This window comes from Zootoca vivipara, chromosome 1 (assembly GCF_963506605.1).
Source record: "Zootoca vivipara chromosome 1, rZooViv1.1, whole genome shotgun sequence".
Lineage (NCBI taxonomy): Eukaryota > Metazoa > Chordata > Lepidosauria > Squamata > Lacertidae > Zootoca > Zootoca vivipara.
The window spans coordinates 3,654,106-3,674,233 of NC_083276.1; the positions used below are offsets into that span (position 1 = coordinate 3,654,106).

At 45.8% G+C, this 20,128-nt stretch overlaps 1 protein-coding gene across 2 annotated transcripts in view; it reads left to right on the forward strand.

The window, feature by feature from the left end:
* The first annotated feature begins 286 nt into the window (after nt 1-286).
* DDHD1 (DDHD domain containing 1) overlaps nt 287-20,128 on the forward strand; it is a 40,063-nt gene continuing 20,221 nt past the window's right edge. Inside the window, exons 1-4 of one of the 2 annotated variants that reach the window (XM_035140974.2) lie at nt 287-1,239; nt 8,167-8,340; nt 17,027-17,128; nt 19,458-19,586. In XM_035140974.2, coding sequence (XP_034996865.2) covers nt 600-1,239; nt 8,167-8,340; nt 17,027-17,128; nt 19,458-19,586 — 1,045 coding nt within the window. In that variant the 5' untranslated portion in view covers nt 287-599. The remainder of the gene's footprint in view (nt 1,240-8,166; nt 8,341-17,026; nt 17,129-19,457; nt 19,587-20,128) is intronic. The other variant, XM_060270771.1, reaches the window with a different exon arrangement.

The window sequence follows — 20,128 nt, forward strand, 5'->3', positions numbered from 1 at the left end:
CTCCGGGACCCGATTGGGCAACGGGCCCGCTGCTCCCGCCCTGATTGGCGCGCGCCTCTTTCCTTCCTACCCTCCTCGGCCCGCCTCCCCTCTGCGGGCGGGCGCGCACGCGGCCGGGCGCGTCGGCGGCGCTGCTGCTGCTGCTTGTGCTGCTGCTTTTTCTGGGCGGGCCGCTTCCGCCTCCTGTCTCGCGCGGGGAGCCCCGAGGCGCCGCCGCCGTCCCGCCTCCCCGCATGGAGGAGAATTCCGCCTCGAGCCTCCGGCCGGGCGGCTCCCACAAGCGCGCGGCGGCGGCGGCGCGGGCTGCGTCGGACGAAGAGCCGCTCCTCGACTCGGAGGCGGCGGCTGAAGACGAAGACGGGCCGCCGCCTCCTCCTCCTCCTCTGCCTCGGCCGCGGGAATCCCCTCAGCCGCCGGTCGCCGAGCCGCTGTCGTCGTCGTCTGAGGAAGCGGCGGCGGCGACGACGGGAGCGGCTCCCGAGGGGCTTCCTCCGCGTCACCGGCGCCCGCCGCCCCACCACCACCACTCCCCGGGCCACAGGCGGAGGCGGCGGCGAGGCGGAGGCGGCGGAAACCGCCTCCTGCTCCTCGGGCCCCTCATGGACGGAGGAGGCGGCGGCGCGGGCGGGCTGCTCTACCCGCCTCTGGGCCGCGACGACGAGGACGACGACGACGACGAGGAGGGCGACGACGAGGACGACGACGAGGCGCTGGGCGACGACGAGGAGGACGGGCCGGGCCGCGGCGGAGCGGGGCAGCTGGGCAGCAGCGAGAGCGCCGGCAGCGGGCTGTCGTTGTCGGGCGGCGGCGGCGGAGGCGCCCCGGAGCCTCGCAAGCGAGCGCGGGGCTCCGGCAGTCTGGCTGGCCGCGCCGCGTCCACCACGTCGGCGGCTTCTTCTGTGGGCGGCGGCTCCCGGGGCTACGAGGTGGTCCGCGAGCTGGGCCCCGAGGAGGTGCGCTGGTTCTACCGCGAGGAGCGCAAGACCTGGAAGCCCTTCATCGGCTACGACTCGTTGCGCATCGAGCTGGCCTACCGGGCCTGGGGGCTTCTCGAGAGGAAGGCCGCGCCCGCAGCCCAAGCGGAGGGGGTTGCCACCACCGCCGCAGGCAGCAGCAGCAGCCCCGAGGCCTTCGAGCCCGGCTCGCCGGGCATCCCTCCGTCGGAGCCCGTGTGCGTCCGCGGAGGCCTCTACGAGGTGGATGTGGCCAACTCCGAGTCCTACCCGGTCTATTGGAACCGTAAGTCGCGCCGCTGCCTCCCCATCCCCCCTCTGGCGGCATAGCAGCCAACTTCTAGTGGGCGAGGCCCATTCGGCCCCCACAATGAAATATCTTAGGGCGGCGTCCCCCACCCCCGTTTGGTGGGCATTGCCATTCAAATAGGTTGTGCGTGTGCCCTGTCATGCGATGGATTATGTGGGGTGGAGCTTGCCTTGTTTCATTAGCCATCGGGTGCCTGAGGAGCTGAAGTCCCGTTAAACACGGTGGGGGTCTGGCTTCAGAGTCAACCTGCCTTGGAGGATCGGGCTGGAACCCTAGTCCTACCGGTTCCCCCCAGGCAGGTTGACGTTGGAAGCAGGTTCCACAAGTTCAGTGGTGCTTAATTCTCAAGACTCTTAATTTATTTTTTAAAGGAATCTCAAAATGTCCTGCCTGGAGGCTTGCAACATAAAAAAATTAGGCACGCCCAAGGGTGGATGCTCAGGGACTCCAGGATCCTTGGCCCGCTGTCAACTTGCTTTTGCTCTGCTTTCATGACCATTTTATCAGAGATGAAGTCTTGCTTAACCCTTCCAATTCCACTTTTCTCCTTTTCCCTCCTAAGCAAGTAATGTTCTAAACCAGGTGTGGGGAACCTTTAGTCCTCCAGATGTTGCTGAAGTGCAGCTCTTTGGAAGCATGGAAAATGACCTGGTTTGACGAGGGTTCTAGTTCTGCAGCATTTGGAGGGCCAAAGGTCCTGCACCAGTTTTAAGCATTTATCAGCACCCTTAATACTGCATTTTCTTTTTGCGCCCTTGCCATAAGGTTGCACTGTGCTTCCCATCTCCATTATTTTCCTCCTTAAGCGTTCCTTTATCTGCTTCTCACATGGCTTATGCATATACAGACAAAATAAAAAATTCCTTCAGTAGCACCTTAAAGACCAACTAAGTTTTTATTTTGGTATGAGCTTTCGTGTGCATGCACACTTCATCAGATACACATGCACACGAAAGTTCATACCAAAATAAAAACTTAGTTGGTCTTTAAGGTGCTACTGAAGGAATTTTTTATTTTGTTTCGACTCAGACCAACACGGCTACCTACCTGTAACTAGCATATACAGAGACACACACAAAAGTTATACATGTGGCAGCGAGGTCCTGTGCCTGCTCTTTTTCAAGTCAGCTATTTCCTTCTTACTCAGTTTGTACCTGTTCTCATGTGCCCAGATCACTTATCTAGGCAGGAAGCTAAATCATAACATCTGTGTACTTAACCTCTTACTCCCTTTTCCAAACTACACTCCTGCTCTGTAGAACTATGGTTTCTGTTCATGTACACAAATTTCCACTATCATGTGGCACCTCCCTCATCTCTGCCCATTGCAATCCTAAAGAGTTGGCTTGCATTGCCTTCAAGCTCCGGCCCTTTTGCACTCCTTCCTGTGAACAAAAGACAGGTATGGCAGTTTGACTGGCTGTTGTTCACTGATCCCAAACCCTGCATGTACTCTGTCCCTAAAAATGGTGTTAGAATGATGTGCCAACGTAAGATAAACTCTGCAGTAAGAAACTGAATTTGTATTTGCATTCTTTTTTACTCTGCATAGTCTTGTTTGCAATGTGTATTCCTTTGCATAATTGTCTCTCTTTCTGGTGCCACAAGTAGTGGCATGAAGTTTTAGAGCAAAGTCTCTCTTAACTTGCGAGATTACACTGGGGAGGCATTGCCCATACACTTTGCAGCTATAACGGCAAAGGATTGCCCTTTGCTTTTCTGGGAAAACAGATGTGTGATCAGTATTGCATTCTGAGACTTCTGTGGAAACAAAGTCTGGATTACTCCCTTTATCTGTTCTGCTCTACTTTCAACTGCAGCCTCTTTTCTTTCTTTCCATTCTCTGGAAGTGCCGTATATTCCAGCGTATAAGACGGCTGGGCGTATAAGACGGCCCCCAACTTTTCCAGTTAAAATATAGAGTTTGGGATATGCTCACCGTATAAGAAATATGACCCAGCGTATAAGACGACCCCCCGACTTTTGAGAAGATTTTCCTGGGTTAAAAAGTAGTCTTGTACACAGGAATATACAGTATGTATTATTTTAGGCAGATTTAATTAAGAATGTGGTTTTCAGAACAACAAACAAATGAAAATTACACGTTCTTAAGAAACAAGAATACAGTACATTGAAAATGAAGCATTACAGTGGTACCTCGGCTGTACGTCATTTGCTTAATAACAATATAAGTGGAAAAGTAAAGGGAAGGGAAAGGAATGTCTTTATCACACCCTAGTCTAGCACCATCTTGCTGTCCAGAACCGCCTGCAGGATCAGTTTTCTTATCACTTTATGGACAAGGAGTTACCAGAACTTCTTGTTTATGCTGAAAGGTTAATTGTGAGTTTGCATGTCTCTTGTCCTTCATTAAGCTGCTAGTGCTTTGTGAGCCAAACCCAATAATATAAAACCTTGCACATCTTTAGTAGGAATTAATTAAGAAATTTGCTTTATCCTGCGGACATGAATGCACACTCTTGAGTTAGGGTTAAAGGCAGCTGAAACTGAATCACTTAGTTTTGTGTCTGCCTGATGGTGGAGCAGGCATGCACAATCCTGTTAGCCTGCGGTATCCTTAAGGTCTATGAATGTCAGTACCATCGATCATTATGTCAAGAGGAAAGGTGGATGGTGGGGTGATGGCTCATGCAGACTTCACTGGGCAGGGAATGAATGAGACAGCAGCTTTTTTGCTTGTCTTTGCACAATCCAGACAGAGTGAAGAGAGATCTCTTTATTTCCCCCACTTTTCACACTGAATCTTGTGTTCCTACCAAAGTCATCTGTACTGTACTGGATTTTCTCCTTAGGCAAATGCTTTGTTTTGCCTGAAATTATCCATAGGCAGCCATGTTTGTTTGTTCATGGATCTGCCATGTTTGTGTATAAAGTGGGTGTGGGTGTATGGTGTTTATATCATGATGGATGTGTTGGTGATGGCAGCTGAATTCTCTTCTGTCTTAGCTCCCCACAGTGCATTGTGTTAGCCACTTTTCTCCCTACCCACCATGACATTGCTGAGAAAAAAGTGCCTTAAGTTAAATACTGTAAGCTGGTAAGGCAGTGGGAGGATTTAGCTGTTCTCACCCACACACACATATTTTGAAATAAAAATCAAGCCTCTGTCCTACTTTGAGAATGGCGCAGGTGTAACACACTTAGTTTGCTGCTGAGATTTCTGTATGCAACAGTAATGCTACCACAAAGATCACCCAAGTGGTGTCTTGGCTAGCCCGGGAATTATTAAATTAGCTAGAATGTGTTTAATTTAATTCTCTGATTACTGTGTTTAAAAAAGTTGTTTTAGGGTTCTTAAGTTTTGCTTGTGGGTTCTAAATACACTATTCGTTTCTACGCCTAAACTCAGTGGCGGAGCTTTATGCTCTGGCACCGGGGGGGGGGCAGAGAGCAGGCAGGAGCGTGGTGCACGTCCTGGGGGCGGGGCACACCGCCTGCAGGGGTGTGGTGCCCAGCGTGGGCAGGGAGGCACCTCACCGGAATCATAGAATCATAGAATTGGAAGAGACCACAAGGGCTATCCAGTCCAACCCCCTGCCATGCAGGAAACACCATCAAAGCATTCCTGACAGATGGCTGTCAAGCCTCTGCTTAAAGACCTCCAAAGAAGGAGACTCCACCACACTCCTTGGCAGCAAATTCCACTGTCGAACAGCTCTTACTGTCAGGAAGTTCTTCCTAATGTTTAGGTGGAATCGTCTTTCTTGTAGTTTGAATCCATTGCTCTGTGTCCGCTTCTCTGGAGCAGCAGAAAACAACCTTTCTCCCTCCTCTATATGGCATCCTTTTATATATTTGAACATGGCTATCATATCACCCCTTAACCTTCTCTTCTCCAGGCTAAACATACCCAGCTCCCTAAGCCGTTCCTCATAAGGCATCGTTTCCAGGCCTTTGACCATTTTGGTTGCCCTCCTCTGGACACGTACTAGCTTGTCAGTATCCTTCATGAACTGTAGTGCCCAGAACTGGACACAGTGCTCCAAGCGAGGTCTGACCAGAGCAGAATACAGTGGTACTACCGGTATTACTTTCCTTGATCTAGATGCTATACTCCTATTGATGTAGCCCAGAATTGCTTCCAAAATGAAAAGCAACACAGCAGGCCACCATTTTCACTCCTCCTCCAGTGCCTAAACCAGGGATTAGCAAACTTTTTCAGCAGGGGGCCGGTCCACTGTCCCTCAGACCTTGTGGGGGGCCGGACTATTCTTTGAAAAAAAATATAAATGAATTCCTATGCCCCACAAATAACCCAGAGATGCATTTTAAATAAAAGAACACATTCTACTCATGTAAAAACATGCTGATTCCTGGACCGTCTGCGGGCCGGATTTAGAAGGCAATTGGGCCGGATCCAGCCCCCGGGCCTTAGTTTGGGGACCCCTGGCCTAAACCTTGCTAGTCTTGCACTGCCAAGTGTCTATAGAATTTAACTGGTAATTTTAAAAGCTTGGATCTCTGCATCCAAGGGACAAAAAGAGACCGAGACACCTTAACTAAAAGTAACTCCATGATTTCCAGTTGCCTCTTGGATTCTTCCACTGAAAACCAGCGCTTGGTGGTTTATTACACTCCTTTGTATGTCTTGGTGGACTGAAACGTTTATGCACAAACAGTTATCTAGATCTTCATCTACTGTCTTTATATTTCCCAAATTGCCATCTGGTAGAAGACCAGAACCATTGTGTGCAACTATGGTCGCCATATACGGTAGTTCCACAACCAGCTTGGTTATTACACTGTAGATTGGTCTTTCTGACTTGACAGTTTTTTTGATGTCTTCCTTCTTTGTGGTCAACAAGGGTACATAAGAAATATATACTACATACAGTAGTGCATAATATCTCCATATGCTCCCTTGTCCTTGTTTAAAATCCCCTTCATTTACAGAATGAATGAAGAAATAAATGAGCAGTTGTATGAACATTTGCACAGATTCTGGATGCAGAATGTGGTTTCCCTGGTGCTGAGTGTTTGAGGCTGAGCACATTCAGCCCTGACAGTGCTCTTGTTTTTGCAGCCACTTATCTGTTGGAATGAGAGAGGAGAAAATGGACCTTATTGAGTAATTTGCCAGTGGGTAGTTGACTTTCTTGGCGTGGATACAGGAAGATCAATTGCTTTAATTTTTCCTGCTGTAAAGTGTAGGAACAGCAAGAAAACAAAAGCTTGGGAAAGGCAGAGGGGAGAAACAGTAAATATAAACAAAGGTAGAGAGTGAAAATGGTGGCCTGCTGTGTTGCTTTTCATTTTGGAAGTAATTTCTCCTTCTCCTTAAATCTGGGTGGCAGATGTTTAAAAAAGTAGCATATGCTGTTCACAGAGAGATTTCCAAGCTCTGGGGGGAGAAGTTCCTGGGTGCCAGCATCAAAAGCAGCATTGTGCTCAGAGCGGAAGTAAGCATTTGATCTTGAGAAGATTAAGGGTGTTGACAGAAAGCATCCCAGTAATTTAAAGTAGTAGTGACCTCCTTACCTTGGGTAGCTCTTTGTGTTTACTGAACTAAAATGACAGCTGGTGTAGTAATAAGTAAGGTCTTTTTCCTCTGTAGGAGTCTCTATAGTTAGTCCTTAGTATCACAGCATAATTGTACTTTGGTAAGCCCTGCCCTGCTGTGGAATCTTCCTTCCTTCATGGGTCTTCCCTCTCAGATAAGCAACTTGAGACTGCTTTTAGCAGGTGGCTGCTCAGTGTTACTCATCTGCTGCTTGTCTTACCTGTTCTGCTTCCCAATGACTCTACCTTAGGGTGTCCTTCACCATTGCTGCACAGCTTCCTTGTACTGTATTTAAAGCAAAGCTCCAAGAGCTGGTCTTTACAGAGTGTGAGTCTGAGGATTAGCGTTAAGAAAATCCCCCATGCAAGCTCCATTGAAATGAAAGGAGGATGCGCTACAGTGGCATTTTGTGATAGAGGACATAGAACTTCATATAACAATTCACTGTCTGCAGTGTTTAGGCCCAGCTATGACCCAGTGCTAACAAGTGGTAGCAGTGGGGCCAGCTCAGGATCAGGTTGATCCCAGGTAAGTTGGGCCCCTCCCTGCCCCCCCCCAATGTTCTGGCTCCTTCTGGTGTAAATGCCACCAGTACTGTACTACTTCCACCTGGCTGAGTGTTATGGGGGCAGAACAAGGAGCTCTGCACTGGCGGAGCAACACTGATATCAGTCCATGGGCAGAATAGGCAAGGATGGCAAAGGTACAGCTCCACCTGATCAAACTCCTAGCCAAATGCAAAGGGGGGAGGGGTGGATTCCAGCCCAAGCCTTTAAGCAACATCCAATATAAAACTGAAACACAAAATACGGAAAAACTCAGTGCTAATTTTTCAAAACGGTGAACTGTACAGGTTTTACCAATGGCAGAAAGGGAACATGGCCTTATCATAATAGCAAGTTGCCAAAAGTTACTTTTCTGTTGTAAAGCTAATGCAAAGTTACAATTTTTTGAGACACACATTTCCTTTTATATGTGTTTTGTGGGTGGGTAAAGCTTACATGTGTAAGATATGTTTGTGTATAATACAAAATGGTTGAAGAAAGTTGACTTAGGGTTTTCAGAGACATTCGGAAGGTGTAGCTGACACTTTAAAGTACTTTAAAATACTGAAACCTAGACTATTTGAAACCTACTTTGCCACTTAGCTGTGTATTGACTTTCCCAGGGCAACAGGGCCCATAATGTTATTGATTCAAGTAGAGCAAATACATTGGAACTGCAGGGCTGCCAGCCACTGTAAGAATGGGATCATTTAGCCCCCTGCAAGGCAACTGCAGTCACATTCTGACAGATGTGATAGATTTTGCCCAAACATTCCGCCCCCTTGTATTAACTGCTCTTCTGTATTTTAAAATATATTATCTTTGTCACCTTTTTAGAATCTGAGAAGATCCCTGTGATGCGTGGGCAGTGGTTTGTTGATGGCACATGGCAGCCACTAGAAGAAGAAGAAAGCAATTTGATAGAACAAGAACACCTCAGCTGTTTCAAGGGGCAGCAGTTGCAAGAAAACTTTGACATGGAAATATCAAAACCTTTAGATGGAAAAGAGGGTAAGGGATGGCTGGATCAATGGTCCTGCCTCATGTTTCTTTTTATGATAGTCATAACCTTTTGTGTACATGTTTATAATAATAATAATAATAATAATAATAATAATAATAATAATAATAATTAATAATAATAATTTATTATTTATACCCCGCCCATCTGGCCGGGTCTCCCCAGCCACTCTGGGCGGCTTCCAACAGAAGAATAAAACACAATAATCTGCTAAACATTAAACATGTTTGATGATTGTGTGTTCTGCATGATTAGCCATTACTTGCTTCAGTCTCTTATTATTGTTAGGAGCATAGGAAACTGCCTTACACCAAGTTGAACAATTGATCCATCTAGTTCAGTATTACCTACACTGACCAGCAGCAGCTGTCCTGAATTTCAGATTTTCCTGCCCTACCTGACGAAGTCTGGGATTGCACCTGAGTGATGTTTCTTCCCCAAAGCACTTCTGAAAAACAGCATGTTTTATTATGCATTATTTTGTGCTACCATAAATACACACACTCATCAATAGAGAACTTCCTCGTTTTCAAACCATTTTCTTGTTTCAAGTTGAAGTCCTCCCAGACACTTGTTTTTTGCCCCTGGAAACTTTTTAACTATTTGAATATTATTATTTTTAAATCCAGCCTATCGACCAGGAGAGACCAAAAGTTACATATTTCTTAATTTTGGGTCAGTCCAGGGTTGGTAGAATCATTTGCACTCGCATTCTTTCAGTTGTTTTGTGGTCTAACAAAATACTGTTTAAAATGGCCAGACTGATAGTCTTGACATCCCCTCTGTTGCGTTCTGAATAATCACTTCACAGGAGTAGAGTGATTAGTAAAATCAGCAGGCCACACCAGTCAGTTTACTAGTCAAAAATCAGTTTGACCACAAGTATTCCATGAAGCCAAGAAAATACTACTGTCCAGGTGACAGCTTATTTTCTGTTGGTTAGCAAGAACAGGTGTGAGAACTCCTTGCCTCTAGCCCAGACATCCCCAAAGTGCGGCCCTCCAGATGTTTTGGCCTACAACTCCCATGATCCCTAGCTAACAGGACCAGTGGTCGGGGAAGATGGGAATTGTAGTCCAAAACATCTGGAGGGCCGAAGTTTGGGGATGCCTGCTCTAGCCCCATTGCAGCCTAGGGCCAAATCAAGTAACACAGCAAAACTGCTTTTAAGGACCACCTGCTGTAACAGCAGGTATCACCAAACAATTCTTTTTGTGGATAACTTGCTATAATTTTCTTAGAGTTAATATCATTGTTTCACAAAACAGTTAACTAATTTGTTTTTCAAATTGGTATAAGTATCAACAGTGCATTTTTCTAGAAAAAATAGGTGCACCGCTGTACACTCACCATGAAGTTGTAAGTGCCACACTTTCTAACAACAACAACAACAACAACAAAAAGATGTAGGGACTGCATACCCTTGGGTACTCCCTGGAAAAAAAGCACTGAGTATTATACTTGTTGACCGTTAATGTTTCCTTTTTGTTCTCATAAAGTCATTGTTTTAAAAATACTTGACTTTTTTGATAATACTTGACTGGTCAGTTTGACATTGCTGCAATTGAGTTTATCTTGTGTGATAAGACCCAATTGCTTTGGGCAAGACAAACAGCTGTATGGTGGCTGTATGCATTGCATCACCCCGCTTCTTTTAAAGGCCTTTCAAATTATCAGCACAACTATTTATCATTATTTGTTTATTTCCAATAAACAAAATATTCTGCAGATTTAAGTCTTCGTAAAATAGTTTGACCCTGTCTTCTCAAGATTTGCACTAGAAAACGCATCTCAGAGGTACATTTTCAGAGTACTGTGGAAGCTGTACAGTGATGGTGCTAGACACCTCTCTGAAAAGGATCTTGGCTGCCCTGCCCCCAAGCTAATTTCTCTGCATTGGATGTAATGTTTACTTGGGGCCCAGGTGCAAGATTATATTCAGAATATGGGTGTCAGTTATGTCTGTCTGGTGGCTGGGGATGATTTACTCCCACCTCTACAGTTAGAACTGAGTTAGACTCTTGTTAAGTGGCTATATCTGAAGCAACAGTAGTGGCTGTTAGGACTACATTGGTGGGGGGGTGCATTGCTCCCCAGTCTTCTGAGCACATGTGTCGCTGCCATTTACTGATAGTGGGAGCTCAGTGTGGATGCCATGGCAGAAGCCAGTCCAGTGTTCCGACTGCTGAGTCTGCACTGTGCTTGCACCATCTCCCAGTTGCGTTTTCTTCTGAATGCAGAGCAGCAGTGCATTCAGAAAACAAGAAAACATCCACACAGTCCTGCCAGCTGCTACTAGAAGCCAATGTTTGTGCCCTCCATAACTCTTTAATAGTTGGAAGAAAGTCTCATTAAGCATTTACTGGTAGATTATACTAGCAGCTCAACCATAAATGAGATGAAAGGAAATTTATACATTCTAAGAATAATTTGTGAGACGAGGAGGAATGCAAGTTTTAAATATTTTTCTTCAATTCTGTTGTGTTTGATTTTTAAATAATTTGTTTGGCTTACGTTCTTCTGGAGTATATAGCTTATTATAAACTTTTTGAGAAGTAAGTATTCTTAGGACTACAGTCTTAAAAGTGAACTTAAGGCAGAGATTTTGGCAACTTCAGAAGAACTTAGAGCCAAGAAGAATATTAGCTTTGTAGTGTCACAGTGTTCCACATTCCAAGGTACTCTTTAATCTTGGCCTTCTTGGAAGTTGCAAAATCCTAACACTTTCCCAAGAATTCAGTCTTCCCGTTAGAAATATGATAGTTGCAACAAATTGGGACTGATAATCTATGGCAGTGGTGACGAACCTTTTAGAGACTGAGTGCCCAAACTGCAACCCAAAACCCACTTATTTATCGCAAAGTGCCAACACGGCAATTTAATATGGGATAATAATGATCGTCTGCATGCACACATACATATAAATATAAATAAATAAATCCAGGCAGATGGGTGGGGTATAAATATTTATTATTATTATTATTATTATTATTATTATTATTATTATTATTATATTTTGCACTTTTTTTGTTACTGGCAACCCAGCAGCTGCAGCACCTGTGTGAGTTGCGAGGCAGAGCGCTCTCGGGATACTTTCCCTGCATGTGGGGGAGTATGTGTGTATAGATGTCTGTCTGTTTCTCTCTCTCTGCGGTCCCTTCGGCGCTTCTCTCCTGGGCATCGGAGAACAAGAGAGAAGCAGAGAGGAGACAGACAGACAGACAGAGGACTGAGCGTGGGACTTGGGGAAACCCGCAGGTGGCAAGCGACCAACCCATTCACCAGGGAAGCTGGAGTCGCTCTGTTGGGTTGGGGTTTGGGTGGGCAGGAAGGAGAACTGAGGCACATTGGGCTTCGCAGCGTGCAGGCAGCAAGGTCTCCTGTTGTGAGGTGCCTTCAAGGAGCAGCTGGCCTCCACCCCTTCACTTCTCCCAGCCCCTCTTCAGGACATTCACTGCTTCTGCGCCTCGCCCGCCCTCTCACTGGCTCTCCCTCTTCCCCACCCAGCCCGAGGCGAAAGAGCAACCTCCTCTTGAGTTCAAAAAAAGGAGGGGGGAAAGGCAGGGATATCAGGCTTATGCAAAAGCCAGGCAGAAGCATCCTGATGTGGCACAATGCAAAGCTGCCCCCTCTCCCATGTGTGTGTGTGTTTTGCTTCGCACAAGCGTGGCCCAGCGTAGCGCTTCCCTCTCTGGCGTCGGGAGGGCAGGCTCCTCCACCCCCACACCGCTCTGCATCTTGGATCTTGAAAACAGGAGCACAGACTGAGCCTGCTGTTTGTCCTCAAGGGTAAGAGACAGACCCTGCTTTGGATCCAAACCCACACCATCACAACCCACTGTCTCCATGCTGCCTTATCCGGCGCCCTGTCAGTTTTAAATTGTGGTGTGGGGGGGAGCTGGTTGGCCAGCACACAACTCTCCCCGACACTACTGCGGGCGACGTGCACTCTAGGGAGAGTTTCCCACACGCATTGGCGTGGGGGGGGGGAGCTGCACGTCCTCCAACGAGCTGGTTGACGTCGTGCAACTCCCCTGATGCTGAGGGCGACGTGCACTCTAGGGAGCGTTTCCCACCCGCATTGGCCGGGGGTGGGAGCAGCTGTCCCTTTGCCAACCCCCAGCAACGGCCCCTGCTAGGGCTGTGGCGCGCATGCCATCAGAGAGGGCTCTGAGTGCCCACTCTGGCACGCGTGCCATAGCCACCACTGCTCTATAGGGCTACGTGCAGAGCAGCTGGGTCTCTCAGCCTAACCTACTTCATAGCTGCTTGTGAGGCTGAAAGGGGGTTATGCAGCTCTGCACTCCTTGCTTACAGTGGGATGAAAATGTATGAACTAGATAAACAGAAACTAAAATAAGGAGATAGCACTCGTGCCTTTCCTGTCAGATGATCCTGTTCCACAGTTAAAGGAAACCCATCACCGGCACAAGGTCATTCATAGTTCCATGGAACATTTTGAAATATTTGTCCAAGGTCAGTTGACTGCTGTGCTAACCTTAAGTGTTAAGCACTTTGAGCTATTTCTGGAGTTATTTCGTTCATTACAAAGAAACAGGGACACACGTGACACTCAGCTTTGAAGGACACTTCCCCCCCCACCCCCAGCCTTAAGTACGGGTAGCTTTTCTATAAGTAAACAGGGGTGATGGTGTCTCCGGCTAAGTGCTGTTACCTGTGTACACAAGTGGCTCTTATGTCTCTGGCAACTAGTATAAAGGTCTTTGGGTCTAAAGCAGTGGTTCCCAAGTGATTTTCCCCCCTAATGGACCACTTGAATCATAGAATCATAGAGCTGGAAGAGACCACAAGGGCCATCCAGTCCAACCCCCTGCCAAGCAGGAAACACCATCAAAGCATTCTTGACATATGCCTGTCAAGCCTCTGTTTAAAGACCTCCAGAGAAGGAGACTCCACCACACTCCTTAGTAGCAAATTCCACTGCCGAACGGCTCTTACTGTCAGGAAGTTCTTCCTAATGTTTAGGTGGAATCTTCTTTCTTGAAGTTTGAATCCATTGCTCCGTGTCCGCTTCTCTAGAGCAGCAGAAAAATATCTTTCTCCCTCCTCCATATGACATCCTTTCATATATTTGAACATGGCAATCATATCACCCCTTAACCTTCACTTCTCCAGGCTAAACATACCCAGCTCCCTAAGCCGTTCTTCATAAGGAACTTGAAAACTGCTGCAGGATTTTTAATTGTATTTTTTACAGAAACTGGACTGCCTAAATGAAGCTTGCAGACCACTAGTGGTTTGCAGACCACAGTTTGGGAACCCCTGGTCTAAAGTATTCCTAGATAGAATTCTGTTGTAAATCAAAGAGGATATTGCTCAGTTAATGTGGTCAGCTCACTTCTGTGGTAGATATTACAGGAATTGCGCTTTGTTCCTCCCAGATGCTCACGGGCAAGTGAATTGTGATTGGAGCACAGATGCCTAGTGGGAAACATGATAGCTAGGTCCTCAGACTTGGCCTCAGAGTGAAAGAGCAGAAACCAGCTCTGTTTACATCAGTGTTTGCAGCAGGGGAAGCCTGGAATGACTTTTCATTCATGAGCTTCCATTTCTTGACTCTGCTGTGATCAGGAGCAGCCCAACATGCTTTGAAATAATTTGCACATTAAGCAGATTAATAATAAATTATTAAGCGCACAAAATCAGCATTCCTCAAGAGCAAGTTTCTGTGTGTAATTTTTTAGCATAGGAAAATAAACAATTATGAAATAAACATCTCTTTCTTTGTAATTAAGAACAAAATGGGTGACTGCCTCTATTTTAAAATTGTGAATAAAGGCAGATAAATACATTAATGTTAATCTACAGATTGCTTTGAAATGGCAATATCAGAAGGCACTGGTCTTCTTGCCTAACTCTTTGTAGTGGCATTTGTAATACTGTACAGCTCCGTCCATTGTGAAATGGTTTCACGACAGTGCCATGGAAAGGCATTGATTCCCCATCCAGCTCAAAGCCAACATGTTATATGGGCAGCATTGTTAACAGAGTCCTCTCAATACATCTTGGGGCAGGTCAGGAAAGTAGGTGGTCCATATTGTGTCTACAGTCCAAGTTGTTGAGCCTCAAATCTTTGAATTATGCCTAGAAAGCCAGTGAAGAAACATTGAACTCTGATGTAATGTGTTCCCATGAACCTAGTCTCCTTCAGGTAGGGTTGCCATACATCCAGAATTTCCCACTCTCGTCCGGGATTTCAAGGGTAAGATCACTTCCCGGGCGGATTTTTTATAAAAAATGTCCAGGGTTTTGTTTTTGGTGACCTGAGGTTACTGGCCGAGCAGTGGTGTTGTTACAAAAGGAAGGGGCAGCCACGGCGTTGTTACTTCTGGTGGCCGTGTGTATGTCTGTCCTCCTCCACCTCCTCCTCCTCTCAGCGGCCTCCAGGCCCAGGCCAGAGCCCCTGCAGGGCCTGGAGCCACAGAGCCCCCAATGCGCCTGGTCTGTGCCGCTTCTCCGGAGGCGACGGAGGCTGGCCGTGGCCTGGGGAAGCCGGCCTGGCCTTCCAGGAGGAGCGTCTGGCCTGTGCTATGAAAAGAGAGCAAGAGGCCGAAGACAGCAAAGGTAAGAGGGATTGGAAGGAGGGGTGAGGAAGGGGTCAGCGGCAGGGAGGGGCGAGTGACAGAGGTGCGGGATGGGGGGTGCCCCAAATAGGGGGGTTTCCAGGTTTTTGGTCTTCGGAATATGGCAACCCTACTTTAGGAGTGGGCCCCCCAGCACAGTAATCCAGAGATGCCTGCATCCCTGAGCAGCATGACCCCCCAAGAAAGAGATTGGTGAGCAGTAGCTTACCTGTTGTGTGATTTGTACTAAAGAATTACTTCGTTGTATTTGCAGCAGGGCTTAATTGCCTTCAGGGGTTCCATTGGGAGTAACCTAATAATAGTACAGGTTTGGGCAACATGCTCAGGTTCAGCAGAACACATACCTTGAGCTGGCAAAGTTGTAACTGCTACATCAAGGCTTCCTAAAGTTCTGGTAGTCTAGGACCAAGTTGATATGAGGGGAACTCTTCTGTGGCCCCAGAAATGCTCTATGAATCAGAATCAAGTTTGGCTGGGGAGGGGATTGTTCTTGGGTTAGGGTGGAGGAAGTGCATTCCTCACTTTCTCCTGCTGATTTTTCTTTGCAACTAAACACAACCTCCTCCCGCGTGCTTATTAACTCCTTAAATGCATTTTGAGGATCATGCACATTCGGTACTGAAGTGCAGGCTTTTGCTGAGTTAACATTGAAGACACTTTTGCTCATAAACCTGATAAAGTTTACGATTTAAAGTAGTAGATCCCACTACTGTGTTTCTGCATCAGTTGCTAATCTAGGCTAATCTTCTTGTTGGAAGAAAAGAAGGCCAGAGCATAAATTCATGTGGAGACTCACTGAATATCCTTTTCTGAGCTTTGGGAATTGTAGTACATCTCTGCAGAAATAACTTCTCCTTCTCCAACGCCCCATCAAAGCTGGTTAGAAGAGGCAGCTGGCTTCACACCAGCCTTTCTGTATATTGCTCAAAGCTTGTGCCTTCCTCTTGAGGCTTTCTTCGCTGGACTGGTTCTGTCCGTTAGTTGCAGCCTGCATCTGCCTTACTCATCCTCATCCTCAAAGGCAGCAGAACCGAGAAGCCGAGATGGAAACAAAATGTATCAAAAGTCCTTCTGAGTACAGTACCACTATGTCTGGTCTCTCCCCACCAGAAAAAAAAGACTTGTAAAAATCTGGTCTTGTGTTAAGTTTAAACAGACTTCCAAATAATGGCTTCATTTTAAAAATGTACGGTGTTGTTCTGTGTTTCAACTCTGGTTCAGTTTGACTCTCCCTATTTGAACCCCAACTGACCTTCATGGTGCTTATTGTTCTCCTGTTTCTTAGGTGGGGCACAACAGCTTCCTCTTGATCCCTAACTTCCCACTTGTGAGATACCACAGCATTCATTCACCTTGTGATGTCCCTTCCCACACTGAACAGCACTGGCATCTACCTGTGAGGGTAAGGTAAGTCCATCAAATCACAGCACAGTAATTTCAAGGGGTATCACTTCTTTCAATATCCTCATTGAATAGCCTGGAAGCTATAAAATGAGTATTGAAAGCACCACAGTGGACTTGCAGTTACCCCCACAAGGAAACTCCAGTGCTGTTCAGGAATGGAAGGCTTGTTTATAGGCAGTGCATGCTGGGATGCATCTCTCTCTCGTAAAGTCTGAACAGTAGGCAGCTTCTGCTAATCTAGCCGCCAGTGGCCTTTCCTCCTGTTCTAGAGGGGGCACTTAGGGATCACTCTTAGGCTAGCTCATATTTTGAGTCCATGCTTTTGTACAGTATTACAGTCCCCCCAAATATTGTGTGCACATGTATCTGCTAACTCAAAAGGCGCTGGATGGGTCTGTCTATCTTGCTGTTGCATGCCTGTCATTCTTCTATGCTTTGAATTGAGTTTTATTTGCACCAATAAGCATTTCATGAAAAAGTTGAGAAGATAAAACAATGAATAACTGAATTCCCCAGAAAGGCAGTATTCTTTTGTTTTGCTCAAATTTGTTGCAGTGTTTTTCCTATATTGTCTATGTTTGTTGTGTTTATTTAGCTAGTGATGTGCAAAATCCAATGATGCCCCTTTTTAAAATTTCACTTTGAAGCTCGGTGTTTTTGCTTTTAGTTATCTACCACCTCCCTCCCTTCTCCCTCCATTCTCTGTTCAAATGGAGAGGATATAAGGAGAATACAGAGGCTGCAGGGCTTAAACGCAAGTGGTCTGAAGGTACAGTAATTGCAGATTTGTATTCTTGTCCTCTCCTTGCCTAGGAAGCTTTCTGTTGTAGCTCATGTCTTTCAGTGTAGTGTTTTAGATAACCACTTGCTTCCCCCTCTGCATGATGTTGCTACCCTGTTCCAAAAGGAGAGAAAAAATGTGGATCTTAGTGAGTGGATCAGTGCTTTGTTTGTTACAGAGAAAATTAGAGGCTGACAATGCTGTCTCTAACAATGTGTACTAACAATTCATTAGGAATTTTAAAACACTTTTAAAGCATTGTTTGCTTCAAATATAAATTGCTCCCTGCTCCAAAGCATGTACTTCAGCTTTCAGAAGCTTGTTAAATTATCCACAGATCCTGTCCAGTTGTCTGACCACCTATTGATTTCAGCCCCGACTTCAAATCGCTGCTTACCTCAAGCTCATTGAGTGGGCTTTGACAAATCTCTTGAGTCTCAACCTAATTTCAAACACTCATCTATATGGACAGTGTTAGAGAAATTTATTTAATATGCTTACATCCTGCCTTGCTGCCTGACAGCAGGTGCCTCCTAGATGTCTGGCAACAAGGAAAAAAATGAAAGCACTTTAAACACAAGACTTTTCTTTTTAAAAGGTGGGTTGTGACTGAGAGGGACTCAAGGGGGAGGGGCTGAGTGCTGGCCTGAGCATTTTGCTTTGACAGTAAGCTATAGAAGTCAATTCATTGTTCTTCTTTGCTCATTTGCATTCTTGCCTATATTGCCATGAGTAAAAACAATACTCCCATTCTCCCTGCAATAGAAACTTGATGGAAGGAATAGAATAGCCAAGAGTGATTATTCTTCAACTCTAAGGGGGGGAAATGCCTCCTAGCAGTTGTATTTTTCTGCCTTGTTGGTACCCGTAACAGATCCAATAAAATAACTTTTTGGGAATCATCATTGCTGCTTGTACTTGTTTTAATAATGTGCAATCTTGCATTTGGCAACTACTGCTTAGCATCTTATCCTTTGAACCTTTTCACTTAAAAAAAAAATAGTCATGACTAGAACTGTTTGCAAGTTCACTTTTCTGCCTCACTGATGGATTATGCAGAAGCATAAAGACCCTCCTTATAGTTCTTTTCCCCTCAGGAAAAGACACAGTTTTGTGCTTTTCTGATCACAGTGCAATCACAAGTCTTCATAGTGTTCTCAGCATTGCAACAGACAAGTAAAGGCCAAATCTTTCTTATGGTACATAAGCATTTGGAAACCACAAGTAACTTAGGGGCAGGTGGGATTTGAAATGGAGAAGCAATGGGTAGGGAACGGGTTAAGCACACCCTGCCACTTCAGGTCACCTCCTCCCAAATATTTGTTGTTGTTCAGAAGGAAAAAGTCATCCAAGGTTGTTAGGCACATTTGTGTATAATATCTAGTTCATCATTGTTGTTCATTTTTTTATGGATTATTATCTGCTTGTTTAACATTTACCAGCATGTGTCCAAGACTTGCTAGGGCATGCTTACCCTTTTACTCTGCTTTCCCTTAAGTATGGTTCCATGTAAGTCTTTTGTATCTGCAGTGCATATGAGTCATCCTGTTCCTGTTCCATCGAGGGAAAATGCACTAGGCATAAATATTTCAAACTCCTAGGTAATGCCAGCAGATTTTTAGAAATGCAGACATCTCTCTGTGATTTCTCCAATTCTGCACAAAGGAGCTCCCAAACAGTTAGCTTCCTTTCCTTTCCCTACTCTCCAAGTATCTGAATAGCCACGTGCCTATTCTGAATTAGTGAATCTGTGCAATGGTAGGGGTTAGGTAGCCTCATGTAAACTGCATAAAGCTATCATTCAGTTACACCCAGGTTGTGTGTTCTCTGCAAGCTCTCCCCATTCCCCCGGCCCTGAAAAAATTGTACAGCAAGCAAATGTCCAGTGTGGATTCAGAATAAATTCTGAACATTAAAATGAGTATACATTTTAATGTGCAATACTTAATGGTGGTGTTGAATGGTGGAAGGAAGCCTGGGCAATCAGGCAAAAGGGAAAGGTACTAGGATCTACCGTATTACCTCAGCATGTTTTGCCCACAAGTCTGGTTTCTGAATGCTTAACAAAGACAGATCAGTGTTAGCAGACTTGTGTCTTGCTGGAACTTCATTGACGGCTATTCTGGATCCTTAAATTTGTTTAAAATGTTCTCGGCATTCCAGATTGATGTGCTTGGGGACAGCACACAGATTCATGGAATACATACAGTCTTGTGCTTGCTTTTGTGTGTCTATTTCATTTTTTTGCTCTGCCTGGCTTTGCAAGAGGTCATGACTCTCCTTACTTGAGCTAAAGGCAGTTCTTTTTTTGCTCCAGCTGTTCATAGTTTGAAGCTTAGTCGCACCCATGTGGACTGGCACAGTGTGGATGAAGTGTATCTTTACAGTGATGCAACAACGTCAAAAATCGCAAGAACTGTCACACAGAAGCTGGGTTTTTCCAAAGGTGAGGTTATTTGTTTATAGCATGCACTGACTGAATAAATTGTTTCACCTCACATTCTGTTAAGAGACCTTCAGTTCTTACTGATTTTGAAGACTGAAATCTTCAGTCTTGTGTAGGTCTGTGCTATAAATCAATGTATTTTTGGATATTGGATTTTAGATCAAATCATGATAACTGTTTTTTTACAAAATGTCGTTGCAATTTTTTGTGTGTGGTATTAAAAAAATCACAATACAGTGGTGCCTCGCTAGATGAATTTAATTCGTTCCAGGACTCAATTCGTCCTACGAAAAATTCGTCTAGCGAGTCCCGGTTTCCTATAGGAATGCATTGAAACTTAATCAATGCGTTCCTATGGGCTCTGGGGGACTGGCGGCAGGCAGGCAGGCGTTTGCTCTCTTGCCTGCCTGCCTTCCCCACCGCCTGTCACACGAAGATCGGTTGGCGCTGCTTGCCAGGGCTTGTCAACCCTGGCAAGCAGCGCCCGCCGCTCTTCGGCTCCGGGGACAGAGCCGAAGATCGGCGGCCGCTGCTTGCCGGCG